Source organism: Taeniopygia guttata, chromosome 6, assembly GCF_048771995.1.
Source record: "Taeniopygia guttata chromosome 6, bTaeGut7.mat, whole genome shotgun sequence".
NCBI lineage: Eukaryota > Metazoa > Chordata > Aves > Passeriformes > Estrildidae > Taeniopygia > Taeniopygia guttata.
This window is the reverse complement of record NC_133031.1, coordinates 23383818-23409165: the sequence shown is the minus strand read 5'-3', so window position 1 is coordinate 23409165 and position 25348 is coordinate 23383818. Positions and strand designations below refer to the sequence as shown.

Genomic DNA, 25348 nt, shown 5'->3' with positions numbered 1-25348 from the left:
CTGAAAGAAATGAGAAAAGGTGTGTGCATCTGGGGGTGGAACCTAAGCATTTAGATTTTGTATTTTTGTAACCTTGTCTTCTAGTTTCTCAAGTCTATTTAAAATTAATGTCTTCTGGCATCTCAGATGCTTAATTATCCTAGTTGGAGTATATTCTTAAGATTACTCAGCTGCTTCCAATTCTGAGAATGTATTTTATTTCATTGTAGGTGTTGTAACAGCTAAGTTAAATTTATTTCACTTAAACGTAGCTATTACTGAGCTTCTTCACAAAAGGTCCTGTTTGTTGATAATGCTTGGTCATTTTTTGCTTAGTTTGCATGAAGGATATATGGAGTAAGGAGACTGGGTCTGTTTTGCCTTCAACAGTTATTTCTTGGATCTAAAAATAATAGCCAAAGAACATGTCCTAGATATGAGATTTGCAGCCAAATTGTGTAAGATATCTAAGTTTTCTTCTTTATAATGGACTCTTATTTTCTGTATTGTTATCAGATCTTGCAGGTTTCTGTTGCTTTTATGTCTTGGGTTATAGTGTAAGGTGTGACCAAAGTATGTATTCTGTCACCACCTCCATCACCCTTGGATGAACTGTTAGTGGTGGGTCCTTTGTAACAGCTGCATACCCCACCTATGAGTGAGATGTAGTGTTCTGTTTGTTACACGCAGCCTAAGGGTGGTCATCTCTGCTAATGCACCATCAATTACTTCCCAAAAATATTCTGTATCTCATAGTTTTACATAATTCCATTGTAAAATTCCCTGCCTTGGGGGAGGTACTGAATGTTCCTGCCTGGATTTGAGGGTGTCTGATATCGAGTCTGGGGACTTGAGGGAAGCACCACTGGACCTCCAGGGAAGGACCAGACCTTTCCACAGGACCACTGCTTTGACAATTCCACATGCATCATTTCAATGGGACTGGAACCACCATTTAATCAGACTGCCACCACCACCCTGACCAACAGGGTGCCCAGTTGTACTCTAGCTTTGTCAGTTTAAGCCAGTGTTTCTGTACTGTTGCCTTTATTGTAACTTTCCTATTAAATTGTAGCTGCATCTGGAAATCACTTGCAAGGTATTTGTGTGAGGTTAATTCCTCCCTCTGGTTGACCTTCAAACCAGCACATAGTTTAGCACCTAATGTGTGACATCCTGAGAGAAGTTGGAATTGCCATTTTTCATTGTATTACAGAAACTGCCTATTCACCATGATGCTTGACATGTTTGCATGGATGTTGCACCCTTGTTCTCTATATTTTTCTGTACATGGGGAACCATTTGCCAGTTGTGATGCTTCTTTCGAGACCAGGGAGTGATATGAAAATTGCTTTGTTAGTCCTTTATGTCTATTGCATGATAATATCAGTGGCCTCATTCAGAATGTATATTCAGTTTTGTTCTCCTGTCCTCATCTGGGCTGCTGATTCCAGGGCCTTGTTAAAAATCGCGCCCAGCCAATGACAGGAAGAGCAGAGAATGGTTTCTTCCAGCCTTTCAGGCCCAACACAGCAGTTTTTGAAAATACTGAGTTCTGCCTGGATGTCAAGGACAGCATAATCTTGTTGTTAATGTTGCTCTGTCTTCTGTGTATGGCCTGCGCTATGTACACCATGCTTGAAGTCAGGACCAAGGTTGTTGTTGTTCAGCATATTCAGGAGGAGGAGGAAAAAAGGAGCAAATCAGCAGGCACTGTCCACACAAACTGCCACTGAGCCAGGACAGCCTAAGTCAGTAGCAGTTGCTCCTGTTCAGAAAAGGAAAGTGAAGAGCAAACCAGTCAGCAGAGCGACTGATGAGGAGGCAGCAGACCTTTGCACCCAGTGGAAGAGACGGAGCTGGAGATCATCACTCAGTCTCTATCCCTCGGTGAGTTGTGTGAGCTGCCGGGTAAACGAGTCTGTTCTGAGCTGGCTGCTCTGCATCTGGGACGTCACAGCTAATGACACCATTCTGAAAGGATGTGAGGCTGGGCAACTGGGATTGCTGTCATTGCCCAGGATGTGGCCATTGATCAGGGGATCAGGGAAACCCAGGAAACTCTCGGCCTCTGGCAGTGGCTACTAGCAAGTAAAAGGGCTAGATACCTTTGTAAAGGGGATGTCCACGTGCAAGAAGGAATATGGAGCACAATGGAACAACATATCGAATGCCTAAGGGAATTGGCGTGCTGGAGATAATTTTTTTGGAAGATGAGAGATTCCCTAAGAGCCCAGACAGTGTCCAGTGTACGTCACAAACGTGGTTGAAATTCTCATGGCTTGGACCAGAAATATATACCCACTACTTAGCAACATTGCAATGGAAGGAAGGAGAGGACAAGGTGGGTGCATTGGTCAGCAAACTAAGACTTTACAAGGACACTGTCACTGCACTGTTATGCACCCACATCTCATCTGTGGAAACAAAGCTGGCTGGGCACATCTGGATCTTGGAAGAGAAAATTGAAGAGGGCCACCAGAAACTGAGGAAGGAGCTTAAGGAAGGAATTTACCATATTTTGCCAGAACCAGAAGAGTCTCTGCCATTAGGACCAGGTGTCCCCCAGTCAAGTAGAGAGGATACACTCCATGAGGTAACCATTGGTTTTTCCTTCAGGAGCATGGAGAAGATATGAAGAAGTGGGGTGGAAAACCCACCTCTTCCCTAGCCACCCAGATACATGAACTGAAAGGAGGAACAACCGCAGATGCTCATCTAGGGTCAATGCTGCTCTGGTCTCTCATAGACAAGACTCCAGGTGGTAAAGAAATGATGATATGATTGACCCTCTTGAAGGGACCTCAAGGTCATATTTACAGGAGGAGAGCAGCGTGTACTATGACTGGGATTAGAGGGGCCTTGCCTTTAGCCAGGTAAGGGAAATGGACAGTTGGATCTATTGGACTGTGTGGAACCTGTGGCTTGGCATGTCTGACCCACAAAGGTTAATGGCTTTGGTTGACACCGGCGCTCAGTGTAAACTGATGTCATCAAGGTATATGGGAGTGGAATGCATTTCTGTTTCTGAGGTGACAGGGGGATCCCAGCAGCTGACTGTACTGGATTGAAGTGAGCTTGACTGCAAAGGAGTGGCAGAAACACCCCATCATGACTGGTCCAGAGGTTCCATGCATCCTTGACATAGACTATCTCAAGACCCAAAATGACATTGCTGGGTTTTAGGATAGCTGCTCTAGAGACAGAGCAAATCGGACAACTGAATACCTCACCTGGTCTCTCAGACAGCCCTCTGCTGTAACAGCAGGTACCAATTGCCACAGCAACAATGCACCATCGGCAGTACCGCAGCGACTGAGACTTACGATTTCCATCCATAAGATGAGTAATGAACTGGAGAGCCAAGGTGTAGTCAGCAAGACTCATTCACCCTAACACCCCTCTACAGCTTGTGCACAAGTCCAGTGGAGAATGGAGTCTGACGGTGGATTACCTTGGCCTGAATAAAATCACACCACCATTGAGTGCTTCTGTGCCAGCCGTGCTGGAGCTTCTGTATGAGCTGGAGTCCAAGGCAGTAAAGTGGCATGTGGCCATTGACATTGCCAATGATTTTTCTCTGTTCCTTTGGCAGCAGAATGCAAGCCCCAGTTTGTTTTCACCTGTAGGGGCATGCAATATACTTGGAATTGACTGCCGCGGGGGTGGAAGCAGAGTTCCACCGTCTTCCATGGACTAATCCAGATAGCACTGGAAAAGGGTACGGCTCCAGAACATCTGCAGTACATGGATGACACCATCATAGGGGGAAACACAGCCGGGGAAGTCTTTGAGAGATTGTCCTGAGAGCTTGCCATTAAACAAAGTAAGGTTCAGGGACCTGCTCAAGAAATTCAATTTCTAGGAGTAAAGTGGCAATATGGACAATGCCAGATTTCAACAGAAGTGATTTACAAAATAACAGCTATGTCTTCACCAACCAACAAGAAAGAAACATAGGCCCTCCTATGTGCTGTGGGCTTTTGGAGGATGTGTATCCCAGAATACAGAACAATTGTAAGCCCCTTCAACCTCATGACACAAAAGAAAAATGATTTCTGGTGGGGCCCTGAGCATCAAGCTTTTGAACAAATTAAACAGGAGATTTCCCACGCAGTAGCCCTTTGGCCAGTCAGGACAGGGCAGGATGTAAAAAACGTGCTCTACACTGCGGCTAGGGAGAATGGTCCTTCCTGGAGCCTCTGACAGAGACCCGAGGATGACTGCTGGGATTCTGGAGTCAGGGATATGAAGGGTCTGAGGCCAGCTGTACCCCAATTGACCTCCAGGGAAGGACCAGACCTTTCCACAGGACCACTGCTTTGACAATTCCACATCCATCATTTCAATGGGACTGGAACCACCATTTAATCAGACTGCTACCACCACCCTGAACAACAGGGTGCCAAAACTCTTTGTCAGTTGAAGCCAGTGTTTCTGTACTGTTGCCTTTATTGTAACTTTCCTATTAAATTGTAGCTGCATCTGGAAATCACTTGCAAGGTATTTGTGTGAGGTTAATTCCTCCCTCTGGTTGACCTTCAAACCAGCCCAATTTACAACAAGAAAACAGGACAAAGTACAATGTTCTGATGCAGCCAAAAAAACAAGTTTTGATTTAAATAAATTCAATTCTATGCTGAGTACCTTAAAACATTTTGAATTTAGTAAAATATTTTGTGCCTAGGGAACTTCATTAATTTTGGAGTCTGGAAGATCTTACAAATATTAAATATCTTTGCAGGAACACTTAGTCAGTCTGGATGAGCCAGCCTCGGAAGCTGGACAAGAAGCTCTGCTTAGACAAGAGCAAGCAAAAATCATTCGTTTTGAAAGGCAAGCGGAAGAGTTCCTCAATGCAGTCTTTTACAGAAAAGGTTGGTTTTGATGGGGGGAGGAGGATGCGGGAAATAGTCTCTCTTGTGGTCTTTTTGCATGTAATGCAGGTATCAAAGATCTGATGGTCAAGTTGAATGTTCAGTATTTTTCAGTCACCTTCTTTATATATATTTATCAAGGATAAAATTTGACTCTCAAGTAATGTAATGATATAACAGTGTGGGCTTGGGACATGGAAAGAGAGTATTGATACCTAGGGAGCATAAAACTGTTTAACCCTAAACCAGATCTCTCCTTGAGAACACTGGTGTTTTCATTTTGGAGAGATGACTCAGTTCTTACCCCGCAGAACTATTCCCCATAACCAGTGTTTAGGTGGGTGGGCTGTTTGGAAGAAAGGTCAGATGGCAGTGGTGGTGGTTGTAAGTGGGAAATGTGGGGTCTTTTTGTTTTTTTTTTTTTTTGTTAGTTTGTTTGGTTTTTTAAAATTTATTTTATTTTGATGGAATATGTACTAATGCAGTTTTTCTTAAAGGTCATAATTCTTTTCACTATTGGTAATGATTACCTACCCTATTCCCAACACAGAGTATAAAATATTAGAATAGTGCTGAGGGGGATATATGAAGAATTCAAAATATGGTCAGCAAAAGAATTGCTGTAGAATATGCTGAGAATGTGCTTAATGCTAGAAAATCACCTAAATATCTTCTGGAGAGTTGTTGCTTAAACTGCTCTTAAGGAAGGCACAGAGCTCATTTCACTGTTTTCTACAAATCTCAGAAACATTAATCCAGAGGTTGCTTCCAAATGCATCCTGAATGAAAGTGCATCATACTTATCAGTCTAACCCATGTGTGAGAAAATCTGCCAAATCAGTAATTCCAACCTATCTGCTGGGGGACAATGCATGGCTTCAGTTTAACAAATTAGAAATTGCTCTAGCCAGTCCTCAGCCCCTCCTTCCAGTGACCAAAATATTTAAAGGTGTTTTAAGTAGATAACAGTATCTTAGCCTTTCTTTTATGACTCAAATGAATAAATACAAGCTGTACATTATGATGCTTCTATACTTCTTGCAATACATGCCGGATGGTAGGGAGGATAGTTACTGCATTACTACTGATAGTTCAGATAATGCCTTTATTCCAAGGCTTCCTTTTCAAGTTTTCTTTTTTCTTGTAAGCTTAATGTTTCCTTTTGCTTTTGAGTTTATCCCATTTATCTTCAAATCCAGAAGGAATTTAAGAAAACTAAAGTCTAGAGAAAATACAGGTTTTTTCCATATTGCTTTTTCTGGTGTCGAAAAAAAAAGCCTTTCCATCATTTCCAAATTGTTTATTAAAGACCTTATTCCTTTACCACTAAATCTGAATCTTTATGCATGATGTGTGTGTATGTGTGTCTTTTAGGAAAGTATGCTTTCTAAAATTCACTGAGGAGCCAGCAGCAGATATTGCAGTGTGTTAATGAAGGGTATAATACTCTGTCCGTGGCTGAATACCCAGAATAGAGATAATGAAACATGTCATATGTCTAAGAATCTTTGAGAATTTTTTAAAAACATACCCTTGTTTTTCTTGGACAAAGCTGTGCTTGGTGCAAGAGTAACAGGCAAGGGGTAGAAGCCTGGCACTAAGTCGGTTCTGAATCCTTAATGCATGATTTTCAAGCTTGCCTCTATTTAGATTGCTTGAAATTTAACTCATGCTACTGCCATAAGATCCCAAGGCACTGTCATACCAAAGAGGACACAAAGAATAGCAGAACTCTAAACGTTCCTACATTGCTCAGAGATGCTGAGCTCTCCTGGCTTCCTGCCAGCAATTAGTTTTTTTCTTCTTTCCATCCTCACTGCCAGTAACATTTGAGATGGGTATTTTGTAGCCCGGGTAGATCAGAGAACGTGCAGCTGCTCTCTGAACACTGGCCACACATTAATGTACTGAACATGAATAGAGAGTTAACAAGATAAAAAAAACTTTCTGAACAGGTTTGCTGTCCATTAATCTTAGTCCTTTCTCTGAAATTTGTGTCCCTGGCACTCTTAACCCAGTAGTGCTTCCTTCAAATATTCATATTTTTCCAGTCAAAGCAGAGTGGTAGTACTTAGTTGTCTGTTACCTTTACTTTGTGGCAGGACTGTACCTTCTTCTGGTTTAATGAAATCGTTCCTTTATTTGTTTGATACTGCCCTTTTGAGATTTTGGTATAAAAATACACAAAAGCTATTAAGGCTTTAAATCTCAGAGGTATTGCTTCAGACTATGTATAGGTGATAATTTTTTGCTGTATTTTTTCTTCTCAAAAAATTTCTATGTGTTAGTTAATTTTAGTTTTATTTTCTTAAAAAAGCGTGGACAGGTGGAGTCAAGATAAATATGTGGTTGATTTCAAGTGATTCTGGGTGGGCACCAGCACATATTTTCCACTCACTTTTGAACAGCTTTAATCCTCAGCATACAGGCTTTATATTAAGCACGGAGCCTTAATGTGCTAGGTACCTACCCTTCTGCTTGAAAAGAGAATTTTGTGACCTGAATTAATGCATTTATCTTAAACAGCACTAGAAAGCTGTTGTTCTGGGCTGATTCTTTGAAGTTGCAGATTACAAAGATGCATGGCTATAGGCATATGTAATATTTTATTTCTGAATGTGTAAATATGTTCAGATGTAAGCATTTTTGAAATGAACATAAGAACATGGTGCACAGTAAAGGCCGGATTCTTCATTCAGAAAACACAAGTGCCATAAAGCTCTGCATTCCTGCCAGCCCCACTTGCCCATGCTGCAAGCACATGTCAAACAGTTGGTATCTGTCTGGTCATGCCATCAAATTGTGTCCCTCTAGGCTTCCTTAGAGCCTTTCTATGTCCTTCAGGAGGTTATAGTGAAGAGATTAGAAAAGCAGAAGAAATGCCACCACAGCAGAACAAAACCTCCACACTTTCTCAGGCTGATGTCCTTGTGGACCTTTTAGGAAACAAGTGAGATTATAAATGCACCAAAATTTAATTTTGACTCATTTTTTTGGTGTCTTCTTAAAATTGTAGTATTTGATACTTAACAACAAGTAAAATCTACATGATATTTTAAAGAAAATGGTTACATATTTACATAAACATCCTGGAAATTTATAGGATTTACAGAAATTTACTGTAAGAATGTACGTGGTGACTTTATAAGATCTTAGGTGTAGAAAGCTGTGCTTACCAAAAAGGAATTTGGGCTTGATAAGTATTTAAAGCTCACTATGGTGTTTCATCAAGAAACAGGTTGCTGCTGCTGCTCTTTGATTTGTAGGCAGCTCTGCACAAACCTTCATGTCAGTTGTCTTTTACACATACCATAAACCTGGTTTGTTGGGTTTATGTACTTTTGACAAAAATGGTGGCAAAAGGCAAATCTAACACTGAAAGGTCCCACAGAAGATTTTGCTAATGCTTTTAATAGCTCAGTCTCAATAGATTACTTTTCAGCCTGGTCAATTTTTAAAAAAGAGGTAGTAAACATTTCTCTATTGTTCCCTCTTGAGAGCTGCTTTTAAAGATTTATTTGGTCTTCTGCTGTACAGGTTTTTTTTTCTGAATGTTTCTTCGGTAGTAGAAAATCCAATCTTTTGAGCCATTTCTGGAATAGTGGTGTGGTTGTCTGTGCTTTGGGATTTTTTGGAGAATTGAGTATTCAAAAAAAGTGGGTGGTTGGTGTTTGCTGTTGTTTTGGTTTTTGGGGATTGTTTGTTTGTTTGTAAACAAAACTGATTTGGCCAAAGAACACAGTGTTTAAAGTGAAGTCGCTGGAAGTAGCTTTCACATCCCAAATTACTACTGGTCTAAAATAGTGATTTTTGTCAATAAATTTTTGGGTTGTCCACATGCCCAGATACCTTTTTATTTATACACTATTTCATATAAATAAATTGCAATGGCTACTTGTTCTATTTCACATCCGTTACTAATAGATTTAGTAGTGCTTTTAGAAATATAATTAGTTGTCATGTGACACATCTTGGGGTTTTGTGTATATGCAAGTTCTTTGGGTGATTCCTGACCCTGCATTGATTGCAATGTTAGAAATATCAAAAAGAAGACATAGAATGAGATGGAAGACACGTGAACATATCATCTTAATGTAAATTATCAGAACTACAGGGCTTTATTGCTCAGTAAAATTATAGGGGACTGCTGCAACTTTATTCTTTATTTTACCCTCTGTAGCTGCAGGTAAGTTATGCAACTCTTCCACTGAATAACCTATTCAATATTTTTGGATGAGCTCCATTACTTGACACTTTTGCTCTCCTTTCCATTTCCACACCTCTTAAAGGTCTGGTCAAATGTATCTATATTTTAAAACAAAATAGGAGATTACGTATTTATTTTAGTGAAGTGTTATTTTGGGAAGGCTGTACCAGAATTAGCAGTGGTTATTATTCAGATATTCTAAGACTAAAGTACATTTTCTACAGAAACTATTTTATCTTTGTTTTGGTTTTTTTTCCTCTGGATTTTTTTTTTTGTAAATAAACAATGACTTAATATAAAAGCTGTTTTACTTAAAGTGCTTCCTTAAAAGAAATCTCTAATATTTGCAGACAGTCCTAGGGTCTCCGACCCCAATATTCCCCTAGTGGCCCGTGAGATCATGCAGCGAATGATCCGACAGTTTGCTGCTGAATATACCTCAAAAAATAGCTCTACTCAGGACTCCAGCCAGCCCAATAGCACAAAGAACCAAAGCCTGCTGAAAGCATCTCTGGTCGCCTCCTCTCCCACGGCTGCAACTGCTCAGAACCCTGTGCTCAGCAAACTGCTCATGGCTGACCAAGACTCACCTCTGGACCTTACTGTCAGAAAGTCTCAGTCAGAACCTAGTGAACAAGGTAGGACTCTTACCAGTGTCTTGCATCCCATGGCAATCCATTAATGGCATTCTTGTTGCAGAACCAGACAATTAGAAGGTTGCACTTTTGCATAAAATGTATAGTAGAAAAGCAGTAGATGTTTTTACAATTAAATAATGACTAGTTCAGTGTGGCTGGGAGAGAAAAGACTTTTTGAAAGACTGTAGATAGATATGAGAGATTGTTCTGAAGAAGGGCAAAGGGGATGGACATGCTCTAGACTCTGAGGATAAATGTGCTGTTCCTACTGGGAGCTGTGAGAAACAGTCTCCCAAAATAGACTACACATTTGCTGATATGAGAAGTTCATGTAGTCATGAAAATCATAATGTTGTCTCTTCTCTGAAGATTAGTGCACAGTCTGACTGAAAGGCTAATTTATTTTCTTTCTGGTCCTGGTGTAAGAAGAGTCTTTTAAAAGTCTGTGAGAAATTGCTTTGTGAAGGCTAGAAAATGATATCCATGAACTGCACTAAACTTCCAGGTTTGTGTGTTTGGAAGAAATGTCTCTTTTCTACCTTAAAAATAGACTCGTTCTGCAGAGCACAGATTGAATAACTTTTAACAGTGTTTCAGAGCTTATTTTAATTCAAAAACCTTGGTTTCCATCAAAAATGCTTTTTTTTTAAAGAAGCAAATTCTGTGAGTGGTATATTATATTAACTTTTCTGAAACTGTTGAATTCTAAGTGTATCGTACTGATTAAAATTAGACCCTTTATCCTTCTTCAGAAAAATGTTAGTGCTTGAAGTCATTCTGTCACAGTAGGCTGTCCATCTGCAAATGGAAAAGGTGTCTGCAAAAAAAAAAAAAAAAACCCCAAAAAAACCAAACAACTTTCTAGCTACAGCAGAAAAGTAGGTATCCCTTTATTCTTTTAAATTTGGTTTATGAAGCTTTTTGTAAACAGGTGATTTTATGTGTCCGGTAATAAGCTGCTTGGACATCTGGACACACACTGCACTTAGAGCACTTACTGAAAGCTGTTGTTGCACTTCAATTATGAACTGCAGTGAGAGGTTGAATAGTATCTCTCTTGAGTTAGCTGATAGGCTTTTGTTTCTAGCTGTTTTTATTATAAATGCATTTTGTGAGTGTGTTTTGCATCTATGTTTATAAATGTTAAACTGTTCTCATTGTTAAACTTTTTGCTGAAAGAAAGAGGGAGAGAATCAGTTTTGCTTTGTCGTTTTTTAGTTAGAGGATGGGTTATGGTGTAGAAGAAAGCATGTACATGAACTGTTCTTTAGCTACCATGTGAGCCATATACATGAACTGTTCTTCAGTTACCATGTGATGGAAAAAGCTGTAAGATAATGTATAGTGTTCATAAGGCTTGTTAGGAGAGTAGAACATGTGCGTATTGAATGATACAGTAATCTGTTTGCTGATGTAAATTTTTTCCCAATTTACATTTAATGTAATTGGAAAGAAATTTTGCCAAACTTGTTAATGAGAGATTTCAGAGGCTGTCATGAAAGATTGCTAGTGGTGCTTTGTGCTATAGTTTATTCTAGTGGGTTGAAGGGAACCCAGCTAGTTGTAAGCTTCTCCCTGGGGTATGAGGTTGGCCCTGCTTCTCCTCAGGGGCTTCTAGGTCATACTGACTCTTCTGAGGGAGGAAGTATGGATGCAAGTGCCTCCAGCAGCTGCCTGTGCTGTCCAACCTCTTGAAAAGAAGGAAGGACTTGATCCAGTCTGTATCTCTTGTGCCTGCATAAGCGTTGTTCAAAAAGAAAATTTAATTTTCTGCTTGCTTAAGTTTGGGTTATGGTGTGTTCCCAAATGCAGTGGGTGGAACAGCTTTTCGTAAGTTAATTCTAGTTCACTGTTTATCATGTTTTTTCTCCATATGTCAAATGAAAACTTTAAGCAATCTGAAAGCTGCCTTACATTGTTCTTGTGTTGGGTGGTATTCACTTGATTAGATGGAATGAGTGAGGAGCTCTCATATGTTTCAAGTTCATCTTGCCAACAGATTTAATTTATTTCTTCCTCATAAATTCCTTGTTTAAAAGTTTTCAGGAACTTCAGATGTCTGGGCTGCTTCAGTGACCATGTTGCCCTTATTAAAATGACCAGAATTTCAAGCTGCTTCAGTGAAGCAGGAGCAAGGCTTTTCTGGTGAAACATGCTCCTTTTTTTGGTTCCTATAAATGCAGAGTTTACATAAGGGTTTGCAGGGGAGCATGGTGGGGAGCTTGAGGATTTGCCATTAGTGAGAGTGGAGGAAGCAGTCTTAACAGGAAAACCAATTTGGCGTATGGAAGAGAGCAAATAAAACAACACAATAGAGGAGGAAGGCAGCAGCTTTTCCAGTAGGGACCCACTGGAGATATGAAAAAAGACGACGCTGGCTGCCACGTGAGAAGGAATCTCATATCTATATGTGGTGTTAATTAAATTTCAGTATGAAATTCTCAATGAATTTTCCTAAAAGAGATTTGGATAAAAAAAAGAAAAAAAATACGAATACTGGCTTGCAGCCTCCCTTTAAGGAGGGGAATATCTCAGGTTGACAAGTCTTGAAGATTGTCTCAGTTCTGGACCAGTGAAAGGTAGTTATGTGATAGGCTCTGTTGTATCCAGAACTGTCACTTATAGGTAATTAGTTATGCTATGGCTCTTGTAACAGATGCACTTTTAATTTTGTTAATTTTCATTGTGATTTCCAAAGACTATATTGAGGTCACATGTAAACCATATTGCAGAAAAATTCCAAGCCTTATTTTGTTTAAAAATACAATAAACCAAAAAATGTTGTGTGCTAAAAATTACTTCAGCTCAGAAGACTTGATCAGCATAGCTGATCCTGCTTCTTCAAACACTGAAGTCATTCTTTTGTCTCTGCAGACGGTGTGCTTGATTTATCCACTAAGAAGAGTCCTTGTGCTGGCAGCACCTCTCTGAGTCACTCTCCAGGGTGCTCTAGTACTTCGGGAAATGGGTAAGAGAAAGCAACTTACTATGACCTTTTAAAACAGTTTTTTACTAAAAATGCGTGCTTAGCTCCTGTTGATTTTAATTTTCTTTTGGTGTTAACCCTTTGGAGTAATGTGATTTCAACTTGTACTTTTGGCAAATGCCTTCACCCCACCTGCCAAATAAGAGTTGTTGCCAACTGAGACAGGCTTAACTTGCAGTTAAAGACTCTAATATCTGTTATTTTTGCCAATGTGGTACTTATCCAGAGGTCCTTCCATAACCTCTTTATTGAGTTTAGTGATAGATGATTTTTGTGAAGATACAAGTTCAAATAAATACATGAAGAGTCCTAGAGGCTTTGCAGTATATTTAGACTTCATTTCACTTAGGGCAAAGCTAGCTAACAGGAAAGATTATTTTAGAGATAACAATGATTTGGGTGGTAAGCCATGCTGAATTAGATTTAAATCGCTGCATGCTATTTGTTAATATTTCCTAGCATAAACTGTAACTTAGAAGAGGACATGGGGCAAGGAGTCTAGTAGTTCAGAAAACTTTAGATGTAACTTTGGATTTACAATTGTTCTGTAGTACTGAACAAGTTTTTTTAAAAAATAATCACAAAGTATATGGTGTACTACTCTTGCTTAATCAGTTCAAGGTGTGAAATACTCTTAAATAATAAAAAAATCTTTTGGTTTCACATTTCTAATGGTCGCCATTTGCATAATTTAGAAACCCTTTACTCTTAGTTAGGGTTGTACTGGAGAGGCTGACTGGGAATAAGAGGGATTTTGGTTGTTGATTATCTTGAAGCTACTGTGAACAAATATTTTTATTGAAGTATTGAAATAGTATATGGTTTAAAGTGCTATTTAATTGCTGGATTTAGCTTTATGATAGCCTTTGAAAAACTTGAAAATCTCAACTAGCAACCCTCTTCCACCACCATTCCCATGTACTGACAACAGCTGATTGAATTTTTGCATATCTCTTTGGAAAAATATACTGTCTCAGATTTCTCCTTTCAAGGTTACTTTTCCGTTTAATATTTCTATTAATAAAATATTTCAATCCTTCTTTAAAACTTAGTCTTAATACTTTTTACAATTCTTTAGCATAAATCTTCCCCAGCAGTACTTCTCCTCTAATTCTGAACAGGTTATTTCTATCTTTATTTTCCTAGGAAGGCAGCAGAAGCCACTGAGGCTCTGTACTGTTTATTCCCTTGTTTGTGAATCAAGTGAGGGCCAAAGTCCAACACTCAGGGGTGGCAGGGCCAGCATCTGGCACTGTCCTGCTCAGTCCTGTGGGTCCAGAGAGGATGCGGCATACTGGCACCTGTGGTTACTTGTCCAGGTGTGTGGCATATGAGGCTGGCTGCAGTTTGTTTAGCATCACTAGTCAGATGTAACCCACTGTTAACTGCCAGTATGACCTTTATTTAGGTGTAGACTCACTGGTGCACACTGTGATGCTGATACATGCTGTAGAAGGGGTGGAGAATGCACATTGTCTGAGAGGGTTCCATGGAACTGCAATCTGTTATCCATTTCTCTGGATTTTGTTCTGAATCCTTGTTGACTTTGTTGTGCACATCCTATGATTTGTTGCATCCTGGGGAGAAGTGAACAGCATGTGTATCAAGCTCTGTGTATGTTACATGCCAGGTTCTTGCAGTGGATGTCTTTTCTCTAAAGACTCTTTTTAATCCTAGTGTGATGTTAAAAATAATGTAGTTTTTCAGTATGTATCCTATCCTTAAGTAATGCTGACTTAGCCAGAGGACTTGATGCCAGTATAGTGTCCCAGAGCATTAAAATAGATTCTCTTTGTTAATTTGTATGCTGAACATAGAGAAATTTGGAGGTGGATTTTGAAACCAATGTGACTTAATAACTACAGGGGGCTAAGCAATCAAAGCATTAAAATAGATGTGATTCTCTGCAGCAGTAGTACTTAATTTCATGGAAAGAACACATGTGATGAAAGGGAAATGGTAAAAATACATACTGCTTTTTTTTTTTTGTTAACCCTTAATCTGGATGACAGTTGGTGCTTAGATCTTTCCTTTTCCTAGGCATGCTTATATCAAATGAGATTCAGGGTTCTGTATATATGCAATTAGTTGTTAAGAGAGCAGTTGGTAAGTCTAGTGTAAGTGTTTTTCTTTGTGATCCGCAGTATCCCAGCTTTCATATTTGGTGCTTAATGAAAGTCAGGCAAATACCTCTGAGGCCTGCTAAGCTTTTTCTTTTCTCCTGGGCAGCAATTCTTCAATATGATGTAAGCAAACACTATCCAGGGTTTCCACCTGTGTGTAGATACTGCAGGTGGCAGTCATATTTACATGTTGAATATGTTGCACTTTGGCTTACTCTTTTATTACTGTGCTTGTTTAGTGGTAACGTCACACCAGTAACACAGTTGTGTGTAGATCTATGGCGATTGATTACTACTTTGTAATTAAGGTGCTATTTTCAGACGCTTGCGCGAAGTCTTTTCTACTCCGAGAATTTGTGAACCCAACCAGAGACCAGCCAACAGGTTTCATTTTTCTTTGCCCAAAAAGCTTCTCTTTTTTTGCGAACAAGTTTTAAAACTGACTGATGCTGAGACTTAAAAAAAAAAAAATTAAAGTAATAAAAAAAAAATTTAGAGAAAAATAAATAACACAAAAAGTGATGTTACCCAAGCAAGGCCTTCTAATAAAGGAGTGGCCCCCTCACCCATCCCTCCCTACCTGTGCAAGTCCTGCTCACATCAGTTTCCTTCCATCCAATTAGGCGACCTGGGAGACCCAGCCAGCACCATCCGGAGGGACTACAGAGTGGTGATGGGGTACCTCCAAGAAGCTTGCAGGATGGAACCAGGGAAGGTTATGGCCACTCCACATCTCTTAAAGTACCGCTGGCTCGATCACTCCAGATTAGTGAAGAACTGCTGAGCAGAAACCAGTTTTCTACGGCTGCCAGCCATGGGCCATCTGGACTACAGAATCATGGACAGCACTTAATATTATCCAGGGAGGCTTCTTGGGCAAAACCACACTACGAATTCAATTTCAGCCGCATGAAATTCAGGGGAAACGGTGCACTCAGCAACATCAGTGACCTTCCTTTTCTTACAGAAAACTCTGCCTTTCAAAAAATGGCACTACACACTAAACAGGATGGGAAAAAGGACGTGAGCCATTCATCTCCTGTGGATTTAAAGATACCACAAGTTCGAGGCATGGACCTTTCATGGGAGTCCCGCACTGGTGACCAGTACAGCTATAGCTCTTTGGTAATGGGTTCACAAACGGAGAGCGCGCTTAGCAAAAAGTTAAGGGCTATCCTTCCAAAACAAAATAGGAGAAGTCTGCTGGATGCTGGACCAGATTCCTGGGGCTCAGATGCTGAGCAGTCTACCTCTGGACAGCCATATCCCACCTCAGATCAAGAGGGAGATCCTGGCTCCAAGCAACCTAGGAAGAAAAGAGGGAGATACAGACAGTACAACAGCGAGATACTGGAGGAAGCAATCTCTGTGGTTATGAGCGGGAAAATGAGTGTTTCCAAAGCTCAGAGTATTTATGGGATCCCCCACAGTACACTGGAGTACAAAGTTAAAGAGAGGCTGGGCACTTTGAAAAACCCTCCAAAGAAAAAAATGAAATTAATGAGGTCGGAGGGGCAGGATGTTTCAGTAAAGATTGAATTAGATCCCCAGGGAGAAGCAGCACAAAGTGCAAATGAATTGAAGGATGAATAGGGATGTTGTAGAGTGCCAATTACTTTGCAAACTGGGTGAGCACTACTGCATAGTTCAACCATCACTGAGCGCACCTGAGTCTCCTGTTTACTGCAATGCTCTTTCCTTTGCAGTTTAGCATAGACTTATGTGAACACAGGTGAAAGATGTGCTCTGAATGTCACATTTGTAAATTTTTCTGGCCTAGTATGGCACAGTTTCCCTCCTTCACCTGCCCACTGTCCTCTTTCTTTCTTTGTTCCTTTTTTTTTTTCTTTTGCCTTTTGCATGTTTCTCTGTAATAGAGAATTGAGTTACCTCACAAAGAATGCAGATCTGTAGAAGTGGACATTTTGCCTGCCTGAACTTTTGATGTCGGATTTTTTGTATCTGCCTTTATAGAAATAAGTCCACTTTGTTAAACTGACACTCTCCTAAAACCGGGCAATTTTCAAAAGGAAACCAGACTGTCATTCTTCAAAAATGTTTCAGAAATATTTTTTCCCTTTTTTTTTATTTTTGTTGATCCAGTTGATTGAAAGGTTTGAGCTAAATCAAATTATTTAGGAATGGTACCTCTCTTGAACTCAGATTTGTCAACTAGATAGATAATCAATTGGGTCTAATTAGGCTCTACACTGTTTTCTTTCTAAATTAACTGTACTTACCATTTGCTGTCTGCTTAGTGCTCACCCGGAGGGGAGGGGAGGGAAAACTTACATACACTACCTTCAGAAAATGTCAGTTAATTATTTATAACACTACCTTCGCTGTAATTTTACTTGGTGTTTTTGAAGGGTGATATTTAGACTCACCTGCTTGAGGATGTAGCCTTATCTCATGGAAGACAAGCTTCTCACAGTCAGGAGCAGTCAGGGTACACTAAATGATATATTAGGGTATGCCTCATTATACCAGAACTATGGTTCTTTGTGACCTTTACACTTTTTACAGACTTGGTTCTGAGTTTACTGAACTATGTGGTCCCAACAGCTAGTTTAAATGACTCTAATCCAGGGATGGGGGATTTGTGTAACAAATTACTGTGATACTGGGAAAAAAAAAAAAAAAAAAAGGAAAAAAATAGCCCACAAAATGGTGATCTCAAACGTTACAACCTCAGTAGTCTGCCCAAATATCCACATTAGTGAAGGAGCTTGTTAATGTTCAGGGAAGAAGTAAAACACTGGTAGCCTGATCTAATTCAGGCTCTGCATCATATCTATCTGTAATACTGTCAGGGTCGAACACTCAATGAATGGGTGTTTCCTTTTTAAATATTACAGTTGCCAGTAGCAGGAATTTATTTAAGTCCTGCTTTTTTGTTGTTGTTTTTATTTAATCTATTTTGATAGTGGTTTAGCACATGCTAGAATAAGCATTTAAACACCATTAAAAAAGCACTCCGTAAACCACAAATCTGGGGTTTTTTCAGTATGGTGATATCCTTATGCTTCTATGGAGATCCAGGATAAGTTTTGTACTGAACTTTTATCTTTGATACTTTCTGCGGGAGTGGTCAGTAACTAAGTGGAACTTACTGGACTTACCACAACATGACCAAATCGTAATTGCTGGTTCTTCAGGTAGAAGCAATTTGGTCTTAATCTGTGCAAAAGGTAGATAGAATTACCATTTTTTCCCCCATTTGCACAACCAAAAGAAGCATTGGAGTCTTTTGTGTGAGAGCATTAAGTGATGTCAGTGAAAGTGGTTTCTCAAAGTTCATGGGAGGGTGGCCTAGGTAGCCCTAGGGACGCTGAATGACTTCTGGAACAATTGATTCTATTAGCCTCTCCCCCTCCCCAGCAACTTCATATTTTCAAAGGTTAGGCACACCATTGCTGTTGTTTTAAATATGCACTGCTCATTCTTGAAATGGACTGGGCATTTGGCCCCAAGTATACTTTATTTTTGTTTACTTAATATATTTTAGTCCTCAAAATCCTGGTTCCTTGTAGCTTTCTAGTTGTCATCTTGGCATTTAAAGCAGTTTAAGCTCAGTAGCAGTATATAAACTCTGCAATACGTTCCAGTTTAGCTGGTGATTGCAATAAAGGCGCAGTTTAAGGTGTGGTTTCATCTGCTGTTGAAGTTATGGTAGAAAGTTTGTTGCAAGTTAAATAAAAAAAAGTAACACAGTTTTACTCTTGAGAGAGGTTTAACCTTTTGCAGTTGTCCTTATTTAAGAAACATGAGTTGAGTTTTATAAAACTTGTCACTGTAGTGTACGTGGAGTGCTCATTTTACTAACCTAAATATTTTGTATGTGTATGTTTAAGTGGGTGACAATCGTGCAGCAGAAGAATGGTGTGCCTACCCTTTAATGCTGCAAGTTTTAAAAGAGAATTTGTCTTGTCATTTCAGACTGTAGGCTAAGAATTGTAAATAGATAGTGAGAAGTTGAGTACTCTTTATTTGCTTTGGTTAGGAAGTGGATTAAAAAAAAAAAAAAACAACAACAAACCAAACACGTAACTTTCTCAGTTTAAATGTCCTGAGACCTGAAGATTGTAATACTCATAACTGCAAAGCTTTTAAACACAACACTTGATCTGTGATAACTTAATATTCAGGTAATCTTTCTTTTTCGAGAAGCTTTTGAACAACCATATTTCCTCCAAAGGTCTCTGTTTAAAAAGGAAAAAAATGAAAAAGTGTAGATTATTTTTTAAGCACTAATTGCATTACATTGGTAACTGCAATATGAAATAGCCATTATTGTTTTGTGAAGCATGGTTGAGATTAGTTAGTGGTCCCTTTTTAAAATTTCATGAGCCTCTCAAAAAAATAAAAACAAATTTAAAAAAAAGCTGCTGAATATTCAAAAGATATATATTTTACCTTATTGTAGGTTTTGTAAATTTAGTCTGTAATATTCAGGTGCACCTTTTAATGTTACTTTTTTGTTTCAAAGTCCCATCTAACATATTTTCTCTGAGGTGATTCATCACTTAAGACTAGTATCACTCTAAGTGCTGCAGTGATCACTAATATTTTGTTTCATTTTTCACTACATATATTTTGCAGGCGCTTTCAGTGTAGTTAACTAGTAGTATTTGGGATCATTTTAAATATATGATTGGAATTAATGTTTGTCCATTAGCATGCTTAATTTTCTGCTGACCAGCAGTTTGCATGGCCAAAATCCCTGGTTGACCATATTTTGGTGTGGGAAGGTGTGGTTCACTGCGGTCTTTGTAACGAAAGCCTTGTTTCTCATCTTATTTCTGGTAAGTGGATGCTTATGTTACTTGGATCACTAGGACAGGAGAAAGATTTAAAGCCTTCTCCTGCTGCTCTTGTGAGATCGCATTAATGTGTAACATAGACAAACTGCAACCCTGTAAAAATCGAGACGTTGTTAGGAGGAGACCTTTCGGGTATTTTTTGTCACTAGTTTTCTCTTATTCCCGAGAATGTCCATCCAATGTAGTTATTGGACTTAACAGTATTGTTGTGTACTACGTTGATGTAGCTGAAAAAGCCTGACAGCAAGAAACTGTGAATTATATTTGTGGCAGTCTCTGAAAACTAGTTTTTCAGTCCAAGTACCATGAAGGAGAATCCCCCTCCCCTACCCCATCCTAGAAAAGTAATTTTATATTTTGTGTGTATAAAGTTTTAAGAATCGAAGTTTCATATTGTACTGAAGTTTAGGTGTCGCTTGGTAAATCTTTGCTGCAGCATATAATTGAAGATGAGTAAGGCTTAGTGTGGTAGGGGTCCTGGTGTGGAGTTAATTATCGTACAGTTCTGGTGGGAAAGCCCAACATGTATGAAATGTGTCCTTTTTATTTTTTTTTTCCATTTGGATTTGTAAGATGTAAAAGTGCTTTTTTAGAACTCTGACCTATTACAAACTATTACCTCACTTTCAGCCAGCTGGATCCTCATTCCACAGTGTTGTAGGCATTATTGTGGCTGTAATGCTTGAGTACAGCTATAGAGTTGAACGTTTCCAGTTAGATATTGTAGGGACACGTTTCTGGACTCATTTTTATTTCTGTCTAAAGGTTATTTATTTTCCAGTCATTTCCTGATTTTTTTTCTAAAGGTTCAAGACAGTTTCCTTTAGAATTTCTCGTTTTTCCCTGTTGCACAGGAGAAGTTGCTGCATAAGCAATACAGGTATGCCTTTACTTTCTTTTTTGTTGCAGAACTCATAACTTGATGCTTGCATTACCAACCCTACTGCTAGACCTGAATTCAAACTCTGAAATTTTTTGGCAGCTGGAGAAAAAAATATTTTTAACAATGCAGGGGTACAGATAGGATAATGCCTCTAGTAAGGGAACACGTTCAGCTTCTGTGTTCTCGCAATTCCTGCATGACCTTTTTTGCAGAACTTTCCACCACTGGAGGATGTTCCTAAACACGGGAGGTAACTGCATTTGTGTTTAGACTGGGTAAGAGCAGACAAGGAATAGTCTGTGCTTTGTCTTGTGGCAGGCCAACATTTGCATCTAAATATTTCTTTCATGACTACTCCAGAGTACATTGCCTTTCCCTGGGAGCTGGCAAAGTGATTTAGGGGCCTTAGGGTTGAGTAAGCTTTGTGAAACAACTTTTTAGTTCTGATTGAATTGCTTTTTGTATCATCTGCAACGATTGTTGTACAGGCAAAACTGGAATTGCCATGTGTTTCTTTCCAGTTTACTTTCAAGTAATGCTCTTAAGATGTCCTTGAGTCTTAGGAGAAGAACACAGTGTCCAAGGAGTGAAGGGAGCACTTTACTGTTCCCTTTTTTTCTCAAAAACAGTGTGGCTGCATCTGTAATGTAAAGACCTCTTCCTTCGGTGAAGACAAAATTTGAACTCTTCAGTATAAGAATGCATACTCTTATTGCAGTCCAAAATCTTATGAAGGCAAAATTATTAACCTGACAGAAAGATTGGTCACAATATTTTAAATAGCTTAAATTCTCTGCCAAATGTTAGAAGTAGGATGGGAAGGGTTGTTTCCCTCATTTTCATGAGGATCAGAAATCTCTAGGTATTCCCCACAAATGTTTCAGAAATTAAATGTAATTTCAGTCTAGGTCAATGTTGCTTTTTCTTGGCATCAGTGCATAATGTTGGCTAATATTGTTTTAGAAAGCTTAAAGAAAATAATTTTGAGACTTGTTTTGGTACTATAAAGGTTTCTACTTGATCTTGAATTATATTGAAAATTCAGTAATTGGAGCCTTCAGAAACCTGAAAGTCTGCACTGCTAGTTGTATGCAGTTGTGATGAATGTAGCAGATAAAGTAGCCACTATAGTAACTCATTTCAGATTATCCAGTGTATAAACACAGTGCACTATGATGACCACTAGGCAGAGAGATATTGCAAACTCAAAATGATCTGTAGATCCACTTCACGTATACCACAAAAAGCTGTTAAGCACTTAGAGCATTCCAGTGTCCATCTCTCTCTTTCTTTCCTGTTCTTTGACTGGGGCCAAGTCTATAAACCAGTATTACAGTAGCAGTTTTGGACCTTATGTCCTACTGAATTAGGCCTGTATTCAGGTATTGTCATAAAAACCTTCATGTTAAGAGAGCTTTATTTAATCCTCACAAAAATCTCTCAGCCCAGTTGAAAAATCAGTTTTCCTGGGTGAGGTACTAGAGAGGAGGAATTTTTTCAGCCTGTCCAGGGCATTTAATTTATCTTCTTAAAAACAAGCATCCCCACCAGTGCCCCTGTGCTTGTCTCTACTGAATTGGTAAGTATAATTTAGGAGGACTCAAGATTCTAATTACCTTACAGAGCAGGGATTAGGACAAAGGCTTAATTTTGACTGGAGCAGGAAAAGTTAACATCAAAAACAATTTCTCTCCTCATAACCTAGCACAGTTTATCTTAATATTTTTTTCCTACTTGGAAATAATGAGGATACTACTAGAGCTACTTAAACAGTTTAACAATTACTTGGTGCTACATTTCTCAAATAGTTTTGAAGATAATACTTTTTATGCCTGCATGAAAACATGTAAAATTTTACTGTCACTATAAAAAGCACTTGTCTGACCTATTCTAAAGTACCAGAAAAGGGATAAATAACTGCAGCACTTTCTCTGTTACAATGCCAGAGTCTTAATTAAATCTGGTCTTCAGGTTATAAAATACTTCAAATATACAATCTAGGATCATGAACAGCTTGTCAGGTCAGATCACAAGGTTTCTTGGGATATTAATCTGTCTTTTAAAGACTAGTACAACAAAATGTTCTGCAGTTCAGGCAGGGGATGTATATATACACGCCTGGTATTTTTAACTAATCATTTCAGTAGGCCATTTCAGGGCTTAACATTGGGAATCTGGGATGATGGGTAGGGAAGGGAAGTTTCCCAAACTGAAAAAAAAAAAAACAACCAACATTTTGGACCATTGTTTAATGTTCAGTTTGAAAACTATATCATAAGAAAAATGGGTAGGGATTCTTTCTCCCTTATGCCTTCAGGGAATGAGTAGTATTTAGAATCTCTGGCTGAAATTCAAGCCTTTTTACCGTGTAAATTTTTAATATAAACTCATTGACATGCTTTTTACATCTGAGGACTGAAAATGGATCTTAATGTTTAAGTTGTGGAATGGTATATTTCTTAAATGAAGGGGGAACATTTAAAAAAATAGATTAGAATACCAGCATTAGTGAGCTTAAGGAATTTTAGTATGTAATAGCAAAGTATAGCAAAGTATTTGATTAAAAAATTAATCTTGAATTGCTAGTCTGTAATTAGGTGCATTCTAATTTAGCAGGTGAATATTCTTTACTTATCAATATATGATGGGCTTTTTGCAAATAGAAACCTTTATCTGAGTCCCATGTGTTGCTTGTACTGATGGGATGTATGCTTACAGCAGCTTACTGCTGCTTTAAAATGTATAAAATGTTTTGAGTGTTTGCTCATAACTCTTTTTAACCTCCACTTGTTAAATTGTCAGACATTGGTATTTTATCAGTCCGCAGTGTAAGTTTAAACTAATGTTCTTAGGAATCCAACTTGTACACACACTGTTTAAAAACCCTCAGGGACAGTTTACACACTATCCTCACTCAATTCAGGTACTTGTACTCTCTTCTTAAACCTAGCAGTGACTTGTATTTTGTTTTGCTTTTCTTTTGACGTGCTGATAGCACATCCTTGATGAATGTCAACTTAAAACTCAGTTCAGGTATCCAGGTATAACTCAGCCAAACGGATTTTAAAGCTGCATATTTACTCTCCAGCACACAGTGCCTCAGACACTTATAGTGGCATTCTGTATATTCAGTTATTACTACTGAGCAGATCGCGTGGGGGTTCCTGGTATGTATTGTAAGAAATTCCTATGTATATTATATAATATGTATTATATTATATACATATATAGTATATATGTTATCTTAAACTTATATATTTTAAAATGCCACTACTAGCCAGCGCAGCTAAAAAAGAAATACATTCCCAGCTGCTTCTGTGAACAACAGAGGCAGCTTCCTAACGTGGCTCTTGCTTCTCTCTCACCATAACTACTTCTAACCTCAAGCACGGGTCCTTGGCTGTCTGACCTCTACACTCTAGTTATGCAATGTCCTTAGAGAATTCTGTGCACTGGCCACTGTGATGGAAACCAATGGGCCGGGAGTGCTTTGAGTTTATTAGTAATTGTTCTGCCAAAGTTGGTGTTTGTATGACAAGCATGTAAACCTGTCAGATAATCAGCAGAGGTCCAGGTTGTCCATAATTATTTCCACCTCTTGGGTAGGACCAGAGCTCATGAGGTGGCTCCTTTCTAAGGCTGAGCGCTATTCACCGAACGCCTGCAGTGCCAGGCCTCTGTGCTGTGCTCCCCTGGAGGCCAAGCCTGAAACTAAAGCCTGCCGTTCCGCCTTCATGGTGAGCTGTTGGCAGTCGCAAGTCAGCAACACCTCTGCTTTATTATGTGACACTTTACATCTAAAAAGTCTTCTCTTTCTATTTATGTAACCCATAGTCTTTGAAGAGTATGGAAAATGGCATTTCTCTCTGACCTCTAGAAGTTCAAGTGTCATGGGAAAAAAAACAGGAACCCCCCCCTTTACTCTTATGGACCTCATTTCAATATACTGTTTACAGTTTGACGGAATTGTATAATTTAATATTTCTCTTGTACTGTAGTTTATATTTATTTACAGATTTTTTTTGTACTGTGTGATTTGAATTTTTTGTTCCTTGCTATGATCAATGTTTTATGTAGTAGAGCACTTATGATCACAAATTAAGGTTTTTGGTTTGATTGCACTACATTAATTTTTTTAATGCAGTTCTGATTTTTTGACTGGACTAAATAAGCTGTGTCTTAATGTATGTGATAAGTACTTTTAAATTTTTATTTCATGTGGTCCATTTATTTTTTGCATTGTATGTCAAAGCGCTAATTCTCTTGTTGTGCATGTGTAAGATTTAATGGCTCCATTGTATTATTTGACCATGTCATTTTGGAAACACATTCCCAGCTGTAACGTTGTGTATGGTAGTTTTCACTGGATGCTAGACTTTTCAAAACCACTATTCTTCTAATAAATTTTGTTGTGAAAAACTTCAAGGGGTTCCAGTTCTGTTGTTTCTAATGTGCTTTCTAAATGCTTGTTACTAGTAGCCCAAGGATATGAGATGCAAACTATCGCAAGGGGGGAGAAGCAGGGGAGGAAGTGAAAATAGGAGGTAAAGCAGTTTCTGGCTGAAGGACTGAGCTTTGGAATCTCCATACTCTGTTGGGTTCTTGTCCTAAATAGGATTGACGGTAAAGCTGCTTTAGCAGCTGGGTAGGGAATACATGTGAAAGCTGAAACGCTGTCTCATAGCAGCCCAGTCTCATGAACTCCCGTACTCTTAATTTGCGCTTCCCTACTGGCCACCTTAATTTCCTTAATGGTAAATAATTTATCCAGTGAAGAACAAACAACCTCTCAGGAGGGAAAATAAAAGGTGGTGTAGTGATGTTCACTGAGC

The 25348-nt window shown here is 38.9% G+C and overlaps 1 protein-coding gene across 2 annotated transcripts in view; it reads left to right on the top strand.

Annotated features, from left to right (window-relative positions):
- LCOR (ligand dependent nuclear receptor corepressor) overlaps window positions 1–24941 on the top strand; it is a 63411-nt gene extending 38470 nt beyond the window's left edge. For both annotated transcript variants that reach the window (XM_030276247.4, XM_030276248.4), the window contains exons 4-7: window positions 4724–4856; window positions 9414–9701; window positions 12576–12669; window positions 15434–24941. In XM_030276247.4, the coding sequence (XP_030132107.1) occupies window positions 4724–4856; window positions 9414–9701; window positions 12576–12669; window positions 15434–16403 (1485 nt within the window). In that variant the 3' untranslated portion in view covers window positions 16404–24941. The remainder of the gene's footprint in view (window positions 1–4723; window positions 4857–9413; window positions 9702–12575; window positions 12670–15433) is intronic.
- The last annotated feature ends 407 nt before the right edge of the window (window positions 24942–25348 follow it).